The sequence below is a fragment of the Phascolarctos cinereus genome, unplaced genomic scaffold (assembly GCF_003287225.1).
Source record: "Phascolarctos cinereus isolate Bilbo 61053 unplaced genomic scaffold, phaCin_HiC Scaffold_5;HRSCAF=322, whole genome shotgun sequence".
Classification (NCBI taxonomy): domain Eukaryota; kingdom Metazoa; phylum Chordata; class Mammalia; order Diprotodontia; family Phascolarctidae; genus Phascolarctos; species Phascolarctos cinereus.
The window spans coordinates 117,032,308-117,049,775 of NW_027555958.1; the positions used below are offsets into that span (position 1 = coordinate 117,032,308).

General features: G+C 37.7%; 1 protein-coding gene across 1 annotated transcript in view; it reads right to left on the reverse strand.

The window, feature by feature from the left end:
• Positions 1-623: 623 nt before the first annotated feature.
• ARFGEF3 (ARFGEF family member 3) overlaps positions 624-17,468 on the reverse strand; it is a 204,201-nt gene continuing 187,356 nt past the window's right edge. The window contains exons 28-34 of the mRNA XM_020973740.2: positions 15,616-15,792; positions 14,067-14,181; positions 11,848-11,950; positions 11,014-11,145; positions 9,671-9,792; positions 2,304-3,528; positions 624-1,050 (exon numbers count right to left, since the gene is read on the reverse strand). Coding sequence (XP_020829399.1) covers positions 859-1,050; positions 2,304-3,528; positions 9,671-9,792; positions 11,014-11,145; positions 11,848-11,950; positions 14,067-14,181; positions 15,616-15,792 — 2,066 coding nt within the window. The 3' untranslated portion in view covers positions 624-858. The remainder of the gene's footprint in view (positions 1,051-2,303; positions 3,529-9,670; positions 9,793-11,013; positions 11,146-11,847; positions 11,951-14,066; positions 14,182-15,615; positions 15,793-17,468) is intronic.

Here is a 17,468-nt window from a genome sequence, read left to right on the forward strand (position 1 = left end):
TTCTCAAAACATCATTTATGAGATTAAGTCAACCAAACTATTCCTAAACATACGGCAGCTCCTAAGTCTTCTAATAATAATAATACTCCAATAAATTTTTGGGCATTGTGAGTATAGGGTCAGAGCTGCTGTCATTATCTCAAACCCTTTCAGGAAAGGGTCTCTAAATAAAGAGATACACAAACACTTGAACTTACTCTCCTTGGTTAAGCTGGTACAAATGCTTGTAAAACCTTGATATACAGAGGATTTTTTTTACAAGCATCCTGATAATGTTTTGGACATATTTGGCAAAAGTTGTCTTTCATTTAACAACATCCTTGTATCAGCTTCCATCTCCATCTACCTGACATGGGAAGTCTAGCTCTTCCTACCATTAGCATCACCTGCTACTAATTTTCTGAGCTTTTGACACCCAGCCTGACTTACTAGCAGGCTTTTTTTCTGAAAGGGGTGGCATCAGTTGCACTGTCCCCATTGTATCTAATTCCGCTGAGCCAACAAAGTGCTTTCAAAAAAAGGCAGCCCTCGGATATGACCTTCCTGGAAACAATCACACACTGAAACAATGGCTAATAATGTTCAACATATAGAAAGATGTACTTCAGTAATACAGACACTCCTAAAGCAATGAGTGAGATCAATGCATCTCACGTGGTTTATTTGCCTAGACCAGACACTTGGCTGGCTCAAGGTTGGGTATCCTGAAAGACTTCTTGTTTGGTTACCATCTCCAAATGTACAGGCTCCTTCTTCTAAATGTTAAAGGGGGAGGTGGGACGCTATTTGTCAACCAGATAGTTGGCATACGTTTAACCCTCATTACTTTCTTCTTCTATCTGATGGGATGTGTTTCTTCTATATGATGATGTCATAGACTCGGCCCACTCTCCCGAGCCATTCCCTTACAGCCTGGCGAACACGATTATCAGTCACATGACAAGTCAGTTGGCTGATGCAAGGGAATACTGCTGGCTGGAGGGCAATAAATGTCTGGTCCGGCAAGATCTGAATCTGATTGAGAACTGTTAGCACCATGTTGGTCCATGCCTAAAAGGAAAAAGAAAGTTAAAAAATTTTAGTATTCTTCATCATTATATTATTTTCATTTTCAAGTCTGATTATCACTATGAGTCCTCAAGTTTTTAGGCCTACAATTAGTTTTTCTTTACAACAAAAATGGCATTTTATAATGGAATAGGAGAGGAAGGCAGCAAACATCTAAAAAAGATGATCATTTTTAAACACTTACAGCCATGAGCTTCAAGGTAAAAGAAAGTAGCAATAAGAAAACCCTGACAAAATTTGTGCAGTGTTATAACTGGTGAATAAATCACTATCCTTCTATACACTTTAGAATAAACTATTTATACCCTGCATCACCATACTAGATTTGTTCTCATGCTGCCAATATAACAGCTCTTAGTTCAAGTTGAAATTTCAACTCTAAATCTATAATATTACCATTTTATGTAATAACAATACTGATGTTTAAATAGCACAGTCTCCACCATTTTCTACCTGTGTGACTTTTGGGCAAGTCGTTTATCTTTATGGGCTTCAATTTTCTCAGTTACAAAATGAGGGGATTAGAGTAGATTGCTTCTAAAGTCTCTTCTCACTTTAAATCTAGATAATCTTATAATCTCATTTTATCCTCACAACTTAGTGAGGTATTATTACTATTATAGCTATTTATTTACAGATAAGGAAACTGAGGCATATGGCGGTTAAATGACTTACCTATGGTCACACAATTAGTAAATATATGGGCTAGATCTGAATTTATGTCCACTTGACTACAATTCTAGCACTCTCTCAATTATGGCATTCTGCTTTCTCATACTAAACAATTATTTCTATTATGAAACTTCAAAAAGTCCATCACAATTTTTTTAATAGAAGGGTTTCTTAACCTGGGGTCTGTGAACTTGTCTTATATTTTGAGAACTGAATTTCAATATAATTGATTTTCTTTGAAATCCCATGTCTTTTATTTTGTGCATTTAAAAAGATTATCAGGAGGTTAGGAAACCTTATTTTACAAAAATGTATTCTGAGTCTCTCAGAGAGTGTTAAGATAAAGCACTGATTTTATGCTAGAGATGATGTGTCAACACCATCTTCCTATGATGTTCAAATTTTTTTTTGCCATGTCTCCTTCAACCATCACATTAAATTTCATTCCCCAAGTTGACCATATTTTATAAGACAACATATTTCCTTGAGTCTAAAATATGTCATCTTATGTTTCCTACTTTGCCTCCCACCCCTATTGTACTTCTGTGTGTACCAGGCCCTACCTGGATCTGGGCCTCAGCGTCTCTCACAGATATACTCAAGGTGCTCACTGTTGAGCCAGAGCGTGGCCTCTTCTCTTGCCTCAGGATCTCTGGACCAGCGCTGAAGGAATGCCTCATTAGGCCCTGGTCTATCAGATGTTGTGGACGCTGGAGGAGGGGTGAATCTGGTCCCCTGGAGCCCAGTTGCTCTCCTTTCTTCTCCACCTTGATGTCTTTGGCAAATGGGACTAGGTTATGTTGCTGCTGCTTCCTCTTCTTGTACTCAGTCATCAACTTTGAAATAGTTTTGTCAGTGGCCATGGTATAGATCTTGTTTCCTGCACTCTCCCACCACTCTTTCTTCCTGCTTTGATCTTTCCTCTCCCCTTTGGGGCTGGAGGGCAGCTCTGACATATCCCCAGTGTTTCCCTTTGGAGCCATGCCATCGGTCAGATGGTCCCTTGACTGACTTCGGTCATCCTCCGAAGGTGTATCCTTCCCTGAAAGCCCTCCTGTGGATGGAGTGGATGACTCAGATTGGAAGGAGGGGAGAATGAAGAAGGGGTCACTCTTGAAGGTAGGAGGTTCCTCCACATTATTCTCCAGATCCAAGTGCATCTGGATGTAATTGTTGCACAGTTCCATGCAGAGCTTATGAAGCCTTTTGACTAACCACACCCAGTCTGCATTGCTGATTGGCTGGACACTCAGAGAGGGTATTCTAGCCCGCCATTGTCTCTTCTCCTTCCCCCGTGGGGGGCTGACCTGGGCTGTTTCCTCAAAAATATCTTCATCCTCTGATGAACACTGCTGGGAAGAATCCGTACTTCTTTCATCGTCTTCAAAAAGGACTTTCTTCACCTGCTCAGCAGTGATATTCTCCTGGTTGGTCAAGACAGCACAGACTAGAGCATGGAAATAGATGTTGAAGCTCATTGCAGACTGGCGATATAGGTTGGCTGCCCCTCCAATGCCAGACACTTTCTTCAGCAGGCATTTCAGTCCTGGGTTGGTGTCAAACTCTCTGGCTGTCCTATAGGAGTCCAACAGCAAGTCAAAGATGACGGCCAAGTTCTGCATGGAGATGTACCTGAGGAAACCAGCCAACTTGTTTTCTGGCACTTGGACTGTCTTCTCTTCTCCTTGGGAGGGGCCTTTGACAAATTCTTCTAACAAGATGTCATATAAGTTCTGGAGCAGCACTTGATGAGACAATAAACTCACCACAATTTCCCTGAAAGAGACACTTCAAAGAAAGAGAAAGAAATTAGTAGTCCATTCATCTCTTACATAGGACTTCAATATGACTCAGATGCATTATAGACACTGCAATAATTGCTGCAGTTAGCTACTTTCTAATACTTTTCTTTCATTGTTATGACTTTTAAAATGCCTAAATTCATTCTAATGAACTTTAATGGCATCCCAGACACACAAGATTATATTTAGAAGTTGGAGGATTAACATAAACTATGCTACTGAATAACAATTATCATCAGTGTCTTAGGAAGCTAATAAAACTGCTGGTTTTAATTAATAATTTATAGTAGCAACTCAGAATATTGCACACCTGAGACCATGCCACAGTCACAGTAGCAACTGTCACAATGTACTCTTAAATTACAACAAAGATCTATGGTTAGTCCTATTGATCTGCTTTGCCCATTTCAAACCTTTTACTATGAATGTGTGGGTACACACATACACCCACACAGACAGACAGACAGACACACACACACACGTACACACATACACAAAATCAATCGATCAAAAAGCATTCACTAAGTGCCTTCTGTGTACTAGGTGTTAAGGATACAAGTACAAAGAATGAAACAATCCCTATTCTCAATGCAGTAATATTCTAATGGGGAGACAATAAGGACATATATAAATATAAATATATACATATATTATATATGGCATAACTATAAAGAGAATAAATACAAAACTATGCAAAGTAGTTAAATATAAGGCAGTTTGGGAGGGAAGGCACTAGTAGTTGAGGGGAACCAGGAAAGATGGTACTTGAGTTGCTGTCTTATCTAAACAGAGGGACTCTATGAGGTGGGGGTGGAGAGGTAATGCTTTCCAGGCATTCGGAAACTATGCAAAGGCATAGATATGACAGATGAAGTGTCCATTGTCTTTGAGATCTGTTATTGCTAGAAATCTAAAAATTTAGAGCTCTCTAGGAGGATTTGTATGGAAATAAAATATTCCATCTATCTACTCCCTATTAAATACATGTGAAATATTTAAATGCTTCTGTTATATAGGTAAGAACAGATAGAAAGGCTGAAATACTCATAATATTAGAGGTGCTTTGGAAGTGACATGAGTAATGCCTAGAGTTACCCGCTAATTTGTTTCAAGGTCAGGGAAAGTCGGTAGGGATGTGTACTCTTTCTCTGCAATTATTCCTGACCCTTTCAAGGGCAGCAACAAGAGTCCTTTGTGCAGGGTTGGGATAATGATTTTGCTATAGTCTGGGGGCCTCTCTGGCAAATCATACTAAATAAGCATATAACTTTTGATAATAATAGTAACAACAGCTGACATTTTTATAGCCCATTTAAGGACTATTGTAAAACACTTCACATACATTACAGTTTTTTGCCATAGTCACTCAGTAAATACTAGTTAATGATCAGACCCTTTTTTTGTTTTGTTGAAATTTTACACTAAGAAAATCACATTTCCAGGTGCTATATTAAGTTAAATGAAAAAATTTCCTTTATATTTTAACCCACTATGTTTTGGGCTAATGATATGTTGTGTTCTCTTTGCCTTACTCCTAGAAGATTCCAAACTATATAATGAAGAAAGATATCATGCTTACCTACAAAATGAGTAAAATTCATATCATCACTCAAAAATTATAATGTGTTGAAATTATGACAAATTTTATTAATATATGAGGTTTTAAAGGCCAAAGAACATCCTTCTCTTTTGCTCGACTCTTGCTGTTTGACTGCTGTGTTGACTTTGAACTAAGGTGGTTAAGGTGTGGTGTCATAGAAAGAGGACTGGATTTAGAATCAGAGGCTCTGAGGTCAAAACCCCACATTCTGATACCTTGCTACCTCTGTGACCTTGGGTCCAGTCACTCAACTTCTTAGGCCTTAGGCCTAAGTTTTTTTCATCTACAAAATGAGATGGTTAGACTTATGACCCCTCAGGTCCATTTCAACTCCAAATCTATGATCCTAAGAGAATAAAAATAAAATTGATAAAATCTGTGAATTCGATGAACTAATATACTTTGACTGACAAAAATTAAGGGATGATCCTTCCATTCACTCAAAGGTGTGTATAGTATTCTATTGACCTCTGTCTAACAGTGCTTCAAGGGAAAAATATGATTCCATGTGAGGGAATTGAGGGGATTAGAACAGCAAATAGTTAATTGTGGGAATTGAGTGAACCACACTGAGTCTATCTTGTGACTCAATTCAGGAGCTTGCTCATTTCCCTTTCTATTCAATTATGAGTCTAGGCCAACTTCTAACTTGTAAGAAAACTATTCAATTGTGGGAACTGGGAGAAAACCTTATTATATTGTTAGAACCTAGCATGGCTGGAAAACTGGGCTACCTTTATCTGTTGTTTAAAGACCTTTAACTAAGGGTTTCTAACTAGGTTATGCTGACCAGAAACTCAATCAAAACCATACCGATCAATTAGTTACTGTTTCCATGTTCCTTTGATTATTTACAGACATTTGGGGGTAGTGGGACACTTCTTTTTCTGAATTCAGGGAATTACACCTGTTTGCGCTCTCCCTCCCAACTTGGAAAGTCCTTAATTTTTCATCTAATTAGAAATCAGATTACCTAATGTTGTATTATTTCCTTTCATTAATTGGCCTTATTTGATTAATTGTTTTTAATGTGTAAAAGTTTGTCTCCTCCTGTATGTGGTGTCCAGCCCTAAGCAGAGGAAGGGGCCTGGTCCCAATTTGTTAAGCAATTGGCATGCATTGCTTAATAAATTGAAATGCTCAGGAGCTCGAACCTTTGTTTCCTCAGTCATTCCATCTATCACCCACCACACATACCAATGATATAATGAATAATAAGGTTCTGATAACTCTTACATATTAAATGTACTATCTTTTAAAAATTATAATGAAGTGAATACAGAGTTTAATAAGGTTGACCAAAAGTTAATGTTCTTCTATCCCCATAGCCAGATGGGCTCTGGTACAAAAGTCTAAAATGCTGCCTAGATTTTAATAAAATATTATCAAATGTCCAAGCTCGGGAACTAAAAAATCAAGCTTAAACTAATAGCTTTTAGACATTGTCTAAGCTATCAAAAAACAGATTACTTCCCATCAAGATACACAGGAAATGGCTCTTACTGGGGAATGAATATGAGGCTCTGTCCACTTGACTCTGCCAAAGCCTTGGGCCCAGGGAGTAGAAGATCAAGATGAGAGCTGACATGGACTAAGTCTGATTTCTAAAGGTTAAGTTATTAATTATCAAACACATAACAGAGTTTCTGACATATTTCCAGAAGTACACATCTTTGCCACCATTTTCATAATTAGATGACATTCTAATTCAAAAATGAGTGTGAGTCACATAGAATCATTACCAAAGAAGTTTTTTTCTTCTTAAGGGGTTAGTGTACAAACTTAGAAATGGTGCACTTTATAATAAAGGATCATTTCCATTACTTTAGATTCCTGCTTGATGATATAAAGTTGAGAAAGCAAAAAAAAAAAAAGGAAAGGGAAGAAATGCATTGGGAATGAATACAAACTTCAGAGCTGCAAAAAAACAGCTAAAAATAACTTTTTACATATAGCCAACTTACTGACATGCATTATCTTAAAAGTTAGCCAATGTTTTCAAGTTTTCCCTTTTCTAAACCTTATATAAAAACTGTTATGAAGATGTAAAGCTGACTGGCTTGAGGTTCACCTTCTCTATCATGTAAGGTCAAAGAATAATAGGCATTTAGACTAGATAAGTGAAAAATTGAGTTTAGTATGTAATAAAAAGTTGCCTTAAAACATGTTAATGGGGCTGGGGGCAGCTAGGTGGTGCAGTGGATACAGCACCAGCCCTGAAGTCAGGAGGACCTAAGTTCAAATCCAGCCTCAGACCAAACACTTGACATTTACTAGCTGTGTGACGTTGGGCAAGTCACTTAACCCCAATTACCTAAAATTATAAAAAAAAAAGAAAGAAAAAACAAAACAAAACATATTAATGGGGGCAGCCAGATGGCACAGTGTATAGAGCATAGGCCCTGGAGTCAGAAGGACCTGAGTTCAGATCCAGCCTCAAATAGTTAATAGCTGTGTGACCCTGGGAAAGTCATTTAACCCCAATTGCTTCCAAAACAAAAACAAAAACATGCCAATGGCCATATTAGAAAGGCTATGTAACCATATTATCAAGTATATTATACGGGGGCAGCTAGGTGGTACAGTGCATAGACCTCTGGCCTTGTAGTCAGAAGGACCTGAGTTCAAATCTGGCCTCAGACACTTGACACTTACTAGCTGTGTAACCCTGGGCAAGTCACTTAATCCCTGATTGCCTCACCCCCCCAAAAAAAAAGCAAAAAAAAAGTATATTATAAAATCCTTTGAGAGAGACAACTTATTGTTATTAATAATTTTTTTTTTGGCAAGGCAATGGAGTTACGTAACTTGCCCAGGGTCACACAGTAAGTGTTATGTGTCTGAAGCCGCATTTGAACTCAGGTCCTCCTGACTGTAGGACCTGTGCTTTATCCACTGCACCGCCTAGCTGCCCTGAGAGACACAACTTAAAGAAGAACAATTATCTAACTTCCTGACTGTATATTGACAATAGTATTAGGAGGGAGAAAAAATAGGGAATAGAGAGGTGGCCTTGAAACTAGGAAGACCTGGGTTCAAGTTCTGCCTCTGACATACCAACTATGTGACCTAGGCAAGTCACTGAACCTCTCAGTTTTCTAACAACGTGCTAAGACCATAAATTGTAGAGAAGTTAACTTGCATTGGTAAAGAGAATTTCCTTACCCAGGAGTTCCCAATCTCAGTGAAATCCCTCTTATACATTTTTTTTTTGTTTCGCTTCGGATGACTTTCACACCAAACTAGTATGTACTTAATTACTTTGTGGAGGAAGCTAGGTTACAAAGTGACTAGATATCTAGACCTGGAGTCAGGAAGACCAGAATTTACTTCAGCCTTAGACCCTTATAAGCTATGTGACCCTGGGCAAGTCACTTAACTTCTCTATCTGCTTTAGTTTCCTTATCTGTAAAATGAGGGAAATCATAGCACCCACTTCCCAGAGTTGTCATGAGATTAAAATAAGATAATATTTAAAAAATGGTTTTATAAACCTTAGAATGCCATATAAATGCTAGCTACTATTCTCTTTATATTTATTCTTTATATAATTATATCTGTACTTGTTGCCTTCTCCATTAGAAAGTAAGCTGCTTGAGAGTAGGGGTTATTTCATTCACTGTATCTATATACCCAGCACTAATTCAATTGCTGGCTCATAGTCAGTACTTAATAAATGCTTGTAGATTGTTGGTTTTTTTTTTTAATTGCTTGTGTGGCACATCAGTTGGTTATAGCATGGTTCTTGTAAGTCAAGGTCATGGGTTCCATCCAGTCATATGACTTGTTCACAGCCGTGGACTGTGCCCCTTAACCCTGACCAACTGTTTCACAAACATTTGCTGTTGGTTGTCAAGGAGACCAGTTGAGAGAATGTGGTGGGACCAGTAAAATCAATCCATAGCCCTTACATGAAAAGCAGCTCAAATGCTCAGGGTCATTAGCATTTTCTTCATATGTAAGAGACACAGCTGATAGCATTTGTTACCTTCTTAAGCTTAAGTTATGGTCATGAGAAGAGGGTGAGATTTGGTAAACTATCTAGAGTCACTTAAAATAAATTTATTCCCTACTAGCTACAATGGAAAACCACTGACAGATTTATTAGGCCACAAATGAAAATGAATAAAAACAGGAGAGTAAAAGCACATGTATAAACTATATCAAATTGCCTACCATTCTCGGAAGAGGGGAGGGGAAGAGAAGAGAGGGGGAGAAAAATTTGGAACTCAAAATTTTGTAAAAATGAATGCTAAAAATTGTCTTGACATGTAATTGGGAAAAATACTATTAAAAAAGGCAACCCCCCCCACACAGGAGAGTAGAAATATAAAACATGAAGCATTCAGTTAAAAGAATAAATGTTTTAGAATCCCCAACCACCTCTTTGCCAAACTGCACCATAAAACAATTTTCATCCTTTACAACCAAACTGGCATAATCTAGGATTTCTTGTTTAGATTACAGAATGAATATGAGATTGGAATATATTTTTTTCCTTATCTTTTGGAGAATTGCCTTTACTTACCTTTTCTTGGTGTGCCCATTCGGCTTCTCATCAGGAGGCAGCTCAATGATCAGCTGACAGGATTGGGCGTGATCAAAGTTGTTTGGAGTCTTTGGTGAGCACTGAGTGTCTAACATGAACACCTGCAAAAAACACAGTCCCAAACAGACGCTCAATTCTTCCATTCCTTAGCAGAGTTCAATACACATTGATAATATTGATGCTGGTCTGAAAACAACTAAGAGTTGCTAAAAGAATATCTACTTCAGTAAATGTCTCCCCTATCATTGATTTCTGTCTCTTCTCTTCCCTAGTGAATTAAAACAACCTAATGGGCCCTTGAAAAGGTTGCAGCTGTTTCTCCTAATTCACTCAACAGAAAAGTGAAAAATGATTTAGAAAGAATCCTTACCTGTCAGCAACATTTATTGAGTAAGAGGCATTGCATTCAACACTGGGAGAAATTACTATAGAAGATGTAATTGCATCTTTGCTTCTCTCTCCTTTTTTTTTTTAAAGTGTTACACCCCCTCCTCCCTGCCCTGCTCTTGCAGTCTCCCTCTGATAGGTTCTACAAAGATGCAAACACTTCAGGTAGAGGCTTAGTGATATTTGTCACCTAATTTGCCCAGTGAGAAGTAAAGTAGCTTATTTGCAGGGGACTCTAGGGGATGAATATTTTCTACTACTTTTTCTAACTTCTCAGTCATCTCCAAGCCATATTTTGCTCTTCCCTCCTCCCCCACCCCATGTCTCTGCTATTTCACTTCTACCTTATATGTTATCTTCCTCCATTAGAATATAAACTCTTCAAGTGTAGAAACTGTCTTGCTGATATTTTTACCTCCTAAGCTTAACAGAGGGCCTAGCAAAGAGTAAGCATTTAATAAATGATCTGTCTGCCTCTGTCTACCCCTATGTATACCTACCTACCAACCATGGATCAACTGAAGTATTTGAGTATAATCTGTGTTTTTTAATAAAGGAGGTTTTTCCCTTCTGTAAAAGAGTTTCAAATTCTTTCATGAAGTCAACAGACACAGTTATGCATGAGCGACCTCATCTGTTATGTCTAGTTTTGAACTAAAGCCAAGCAGTGGTCTGATGAGTTTGCTGCTGGTGAGGAAAGCCAGTAATTGAGACAGGAGGATTCTGGGTAGGATCTTACTAACAATGGAAAGCAGAGAGATGCCCAGAGGGTTATTGCAATAAGCTTTCTCAGCTTTTCTTCTGGACATTTAACTGTTGGAGATATCCTATTTGAAGAAGAGCTGCTCCACTTTCCCTCAATGTTAGGTCACCTTCTATGCATTCAGGCTACCAGACCACCCCTCTCTTCTCTGGAAAAAACTCACGGTACTTACTTGTTGCGCCATGGCTCGGATCCGCCAGTACTCTGCCTCAGCACTAGGGGAAGAAGAGGGGGCTGCTACTCTCACCTGGCAGCCATCACTGCTGAAACTTTCATTGCCACTGTGGAAACAGCCCAATAGGTCCTATAGAAAAACACACCGAATTTCACTGGGTGCAGTACTGGATCTCTGTGCTGATTCTCAGTAGTGTCATCTCATCTGGGCAAACAAACTATAAATGCTTTCAAATAATTTTGTTGTTCAGCCATTTTTCAGTCATGTCCTACTCTTTGTGACCCCATTTGGGGTTTTCTTGGCAAAGATTCTGAAGCGGTTTGCCATTTCCTTCTCCAGCTCATTTTACAGATGAGGAAACTGAAGGTCACACAGCTAGTAGGTGAGGCTGTATTTGAACTCATAAAGAGGTCTTCCTGATTCCCATCTCAGTGCTCTATCCACTTCACCACTTAGCTGCCCTTTAAGTAACTTTACCTAATGTAAAAAGGAAAGTTAGGTCAACGTAAGTCACCATGCTTCAGGCAGAGGGTCTTAGGTCCCTTGTGGGTCTGAGATCCCATGATTCAATGATTTAGTATCAAAAACATTAGTGACTTCAAGGTGCTCACTAGCAGAAAAAGAAATGTGGTACAGAGGAAAGCATGCTGGGTTTGGACTCAAGGGACCCAAGTTCAAATCCTGCCTCTGCCAGTTACCACCTTGGGCAAGTCATTTAACCTTGATGGGTTTTAGTTTCCTCATCTAGAAAAGTAAAGGGCTTAGATCTTCTCAGATTCCTTTCAGCTCTAAGATGATGGTCCCTTGACTTTTTTTCCCATGATGTTTTACCTTCACTGGTTTTAGTGTGGCAGAGAATGCATCCTGTAGCGCACAGCATGCAAGCCTCCACATTTCTTCGGTGAAAACAGGCCCTGCTGTTACAAGGACATACCTGCAAATGGGAACAAGGCCATCAATGATGTGTCTTTGAGGAGCTCTAGCCAACATCTCAACACAATTAAAAGCTTTTCTTTTTTTCAAGGTGAAAAGATAACTTTAGGGGGCTTAATATGACAAATGATGGAGCTTTTTTTCTCTGGGAATTCATTCTATTCATCTTCCTTCAAGTATACTTGTCCTGAAAAAGTCATCACTTAACTCTGCTGCCCCCTTGGACCGTAAATCTATTTCTCAGCTTCCTTTCACAGTCAAATGAAGGGTCTACAGATATTGAATGAGGGGTCTACAGATATTTTATTTCCTCTACCCAATTTCTCTTCTTACCTTCTCTTCTTATTAATTCTCTTATTATCAATTGAAATAATATTTGTAAGGTACTTAGTATGTGCCTAGAACATAGTATTCCCTTCCTCATTTCTCTTTTCTTAACCTTCTCCCAAGCTGACACTTTTAAACCAATCGGTCTCTCAAAGGCTCTCCTCCCTTAGTTTCCATGATGCTATACTATGCTGGTTTAGGCGTTGGCATTCTCTCTCTCTACACTCTCTCTTGAATAACATGGCTTCAGCTTTAATTTCTATATTTTCAAGTCTTGCTCTTTCTCAAGTTCCAGTGGCACATTTCCAACTTTCTATTATTAGACATTTACCCTTGGATATAAACACTGAATCATCTTATTATTTTAGAACTGGAAGGAACTGGAGACATAAACTAGTCTACTCCAATAATTTTACAAATAAAATGAGTGAAGCCTGGAGATATGAAGTGATTTTACCATGGTTACAGCACTAGGTCATTAGCAAATGGAGGATTCAAACCTGGTTCTCCCAACTAATGCAGTTCAATATTCTTTCCCCTTCACCATCTGGTCTGTTCCACTATTCCTATCTAAAAAAAATGATATCATCATCCTTCCCACTCCCAAATCCACAATTTCTATTATGATACCAATCATTCATCTAGGCTTGAAACCTCAGAATCATCTTTGACTTCTTCCTCTCTCTTTTCCCACACATTTAATGTCATGAAGTCTTGTCATTTTCACCCTTGAAATCTTTCACTTGTCCTTTCCTTTCCTTATCTTGCTATGACACCTGACCTCATATTCTTATCACCTCATACCTAGTCTACCATAATAACCTAACTAATCCTTACTTCTAGCCTCTTCTTGTCTCAAACTGTCATCACAGTCAGATTAATCTCCCTACAATACTCTTTGTAGCATGTAGCTCTCATGCTCAAAAATCATCAATGGCTCACCATTTCTTAAGCATATAGCATATGCTTCAGGACCTCTGCTGTCTAGCCTCAACTTGTAACTATGCAATTTATTGTCTCCAGCCAAACTAACTATTAGACATGCCTCACACTCTCTTGCCTCATCCCCTTCACTTAGAATATCTTTTCTGCCTATGATACTCTCCTTTTAACCTATTATCATCTTACCCATTCTTTAATCCTACTTCTTCTCTCAGTGAAGTTTTTCCAGCCCCCTCAACCTAAAGTAATGTATGAATTTCAATAACATTTACTCTCAGCACCTCTCACTTGACACTTATGATTTATTTATTGCCTTTTTTAATTTTTGGGCTTATTACCTTTTTTGCTAGTTATCTTCTTTTTTTGTCAAGGCAGTTGGGGTTAAGTGACTTGTCCAGGGTCACACAGCTATTATGGGTCAAGAGTCAGGTCTTCCTGACTCCAGGGCCAGTGCTCTATCCACTGTGCCACCTAGCTGCCCTGGTACTTATCTTTCAAGTATTTGCATCTTAACAATTAGATGGTGGGGACCTTTTCTTTGTATCCCTCACAACAATCATGGGGACTTGCCCAGTAGGATGGAAACTCTTTGTGGGCAGAATAAATTTTTATTTTCATCTCTGTATGTTCAGCTCCTACTGTAGTACCTGACACATGAGAGACATTTAATAAAATCTTATTAAATTGAATAGGCATTTGGTATTTACTGACTGGCTAATCATTAGAGATGGCAAAGCTATTAATATGTCATCATTTCTTTTTCATTAATAGAAACAGAATTGTTATTCCTTCAATAATTTTTTTCCTCTTATTTTTCACATCTAATTTGGATGGGAAACTTTTCTTACCGAATGCAAGAACAGCCAACTCTGGAGATAGTTTCTGTCGGCTTGGCCACACATGCTACCAATAACTCGAAGAGATCTTTTAGCATTGTGTTGATCATATTTTCATACCTAATATCTATGGGACAAAAATACCAGGATTTCATTCAATGGCCCTGAAATACCATATCACTGTAAGGAAAATGTACACAAATGACCACTTATAGAAAGAAAGAAAGAAGGTAGAGACAAAGGAGGGGAATATGCATATAAGAAAAGGAGAAAGATAATAGAGCAAAGAAAAGAAGTTACAACCTATGAAAGCTAAGTTAAGCAATCATCACTTGGCATTTTTATCATTTGCTTCATTTGTCCCATTTTTATATATACATAAAACTGTGTCTCTCAGAGTAAGGACATAGACATTCAACACTGGAAAAATGCCAAATTCTGGTACACTGTTAAACTTTCCCCTACTAGACTGGTAAATCCAAAAGAACAAGTATTATGTCTTAGATAGGCAGACAAAGATAATTTATTAAATATCTACTATGTGCCAGGCACTGGGCAAGAACTAGAGATACAAAAACAACAAGATGGTCCCTACTCTCAAAGAGCTTCCGTTCTAATAAGGGAAGAAAAAACATAAAAGGGAGCTTGGTTCTTCAATTAGTTTTCCTCACAGTGCAGAACACATAGTATATACTCAATAAATAATTCTTTATTTCAGTAAACTAGGTAGGCATTCAATACATTGCATTAAATTACATTTCAGGCATAATTCCTATTTACAAAATAATTTTAATAATAAAAGATGTAGATTATGCATTTTTATAATTTCTGATACATAAACTACACTTAAATTCTGCTAATTTACTCTTAGTAGACTTAGTAGAATTCTATACTTACAATTCTCATAATCTCTACTCAATTAAAGTTTCCTGAGACAACCTTACTGTCATCCATATCAAATCATAGGAGTCCTTTGGGGCTTCAATTCTTGGTCCCTTACTCTCTCACTAGAAGACCACCTCTATATGGATGACACGTAGAAATGTTCTGCTTTGCATGAGCCTATGTCAAGCTAGATGTTTCTTCACTAACAAATCATACCAAACATGATAGAGACTTGCTACAAGTCCTCATTCCACTCAGGAGACTGAGGCTTAGAGAGACTAAGTGACTTGCCTAGGGTCACATAGCTAATAAATGTCTGAAGCAGTAGCTGAACCTTAGTCTTCCTGACTCCACTCCTAGGCCACATTACTTCTCTGCTAGCTCCCCTATACCATTCTGATCTAGGCATGAAACTCCCTAGCTACTTTTCTCCTTTTTCTAGAATTATACAATTCCCTTTAAAATTACTCCTAATGTGTACTTTCCCAGAGTTGTACCTTATATAAATTACTTCATATTCATATATTTGTTTAGTATCCCTAGTGTGTTACCTTTATACAAAACCTATCTGTGTGAGGGTTTAAGAAATGCTTTTAGGTGACAATGCTAATAACGTTTACAGTAACACTCAGAATGAATGGTCTTGATAACAAAGATACAAATGAAAACTTACTACCTGAATGTATAAAGCTCTGGATATGTTCCACCACCAGTTCACAAGACAAACCAATGGCATGCTTGAAATTAGCTGAGGCAGCATCCCAGTAAGCATGGTCTTTATGGCTACGGCGGAGCCACAGGGACATCACAGGAAGGAGGAGATGTACAACTGCATATATTCCAAAACCTGGTCCTGAAAGAGAAATATGCTGAGTGTTCAAATTTCTAGAGTAAACTCTAAGAAAAGTGAAGATCTTTGCCTCATTTGAAGTTGCCCCTTGGTTAGTTATAAACCTGAAAATCAAAGTTTGTAGAGAATCCCACTTTTCCTGAGGGGAATGAATGAAAAAGAATTTTGATGATAATGCTCCAAAAAAATGGTGCTCGTTGCCAAGAATTTTGAAAGAGCTTGTAGGAATGGCTGAAAGTTACCTTTTCTGGTTAACTTGGTCATTTAACGAGAATTTATTAAGCCTATACACACGCACACACACACACACACACACATATATATATATATATTATATATATATATATATATATACTTTCTACATGTTATATCTTCCAGTAGAATGCAAACTCTTAGAAGGCAGGGAAAGTTTTGTTTTATTCTTTGTATCCCAAGTACCTAGCACAATACTGGTAGAAAGAAGGTGTTTAATAAATACTTGCTGACAAGCAAATGACTATCATTTGGGTTTTAAATAAGTTGCGGATGTAATGGATTATTATTCTGCTATAAGAAATTATGAATATGATAAATACAAAGAAGCATGAGAAGATTTAGAGGAATTGATGTAAAGTTAAGTAAGCAGAATCAGGAAAACAATAAACACTATTAACCACAACAAAGTAAATGGAAAGAATAGCAACAACCATCAATAGAACCTGAACTCTCTGAAATTATAATGAGCAAATTTGGCCCTAAGAAAGGACTGTGAGAATGTATCTCCTTCACTTCTTTGCAGAAATGGGGGATTATGGGTGTGGAACATTATATATATTAGGACTTGATGTATTGTTTAGGTTTATTGAATGAGTTTTTCCCTTCTTTGTTATCAGGGATGGCTTTTGGGGATGGAGGGATAGACAATAAAATGGGTAGGTGATACAAAACCAAAATATATCAATTTTAAAAAAGTTTGTTATAGTGAATGGAATTCCTTGAAGCTATTTATTTGGTTTACAAAGTAGGCTTTTAAGATTAAAATGATCTCAGGGGCAAAAGGACATTTAATTAATAAAAATAAGCCAAAATAAATACAGATAATGATGTAATTCAGTAGAATGTTTGTGTCATTGGACGGAAAGTCTCTGTTCTTTACTATTTAAAGTTTTAGATCAGCAATTGCCTTCTTTTTCAACATAAATTTGATATTTTTTTACTTAAGAATTACCTAACAAGTTTAGATTATGGGATCTTCTTGAGCTTGTGATGACACAGAACTTTCAGGGAATCTACTTAAGTGGTTTCTGCTCCTGTTACTTAAAATTTTATCAGTGATCTATGTTGTTATGGGAAACTGAGACTATACTCATCAGGTACTGTCTTGAATTCTGAAAGCTAATCAAGTTCAGGACACAGCCATTATGCGTCAGAGGAAGAACTTGAATTAAAGTCTTTTAAAGACTCCCAGGCTAGCCCTATATCAAATATACCATGCTGCCTTTCAAGAATTGAAAGAATAATTAATTAAAATAGAAAACTAACAGTTTGCAGGGCAGCTAGGTAGCACAGTGGAGAGAGCTCTGGACCTGGAGTCATGAAAGACATCATTCTGAGTTCAAAGCTAGCCTTAGACACTTTTTACTTGTATGACTCCAGGCAAGTCACTTAACCTTGTTTGCCCCAGTTTCCTCAACTGTAAA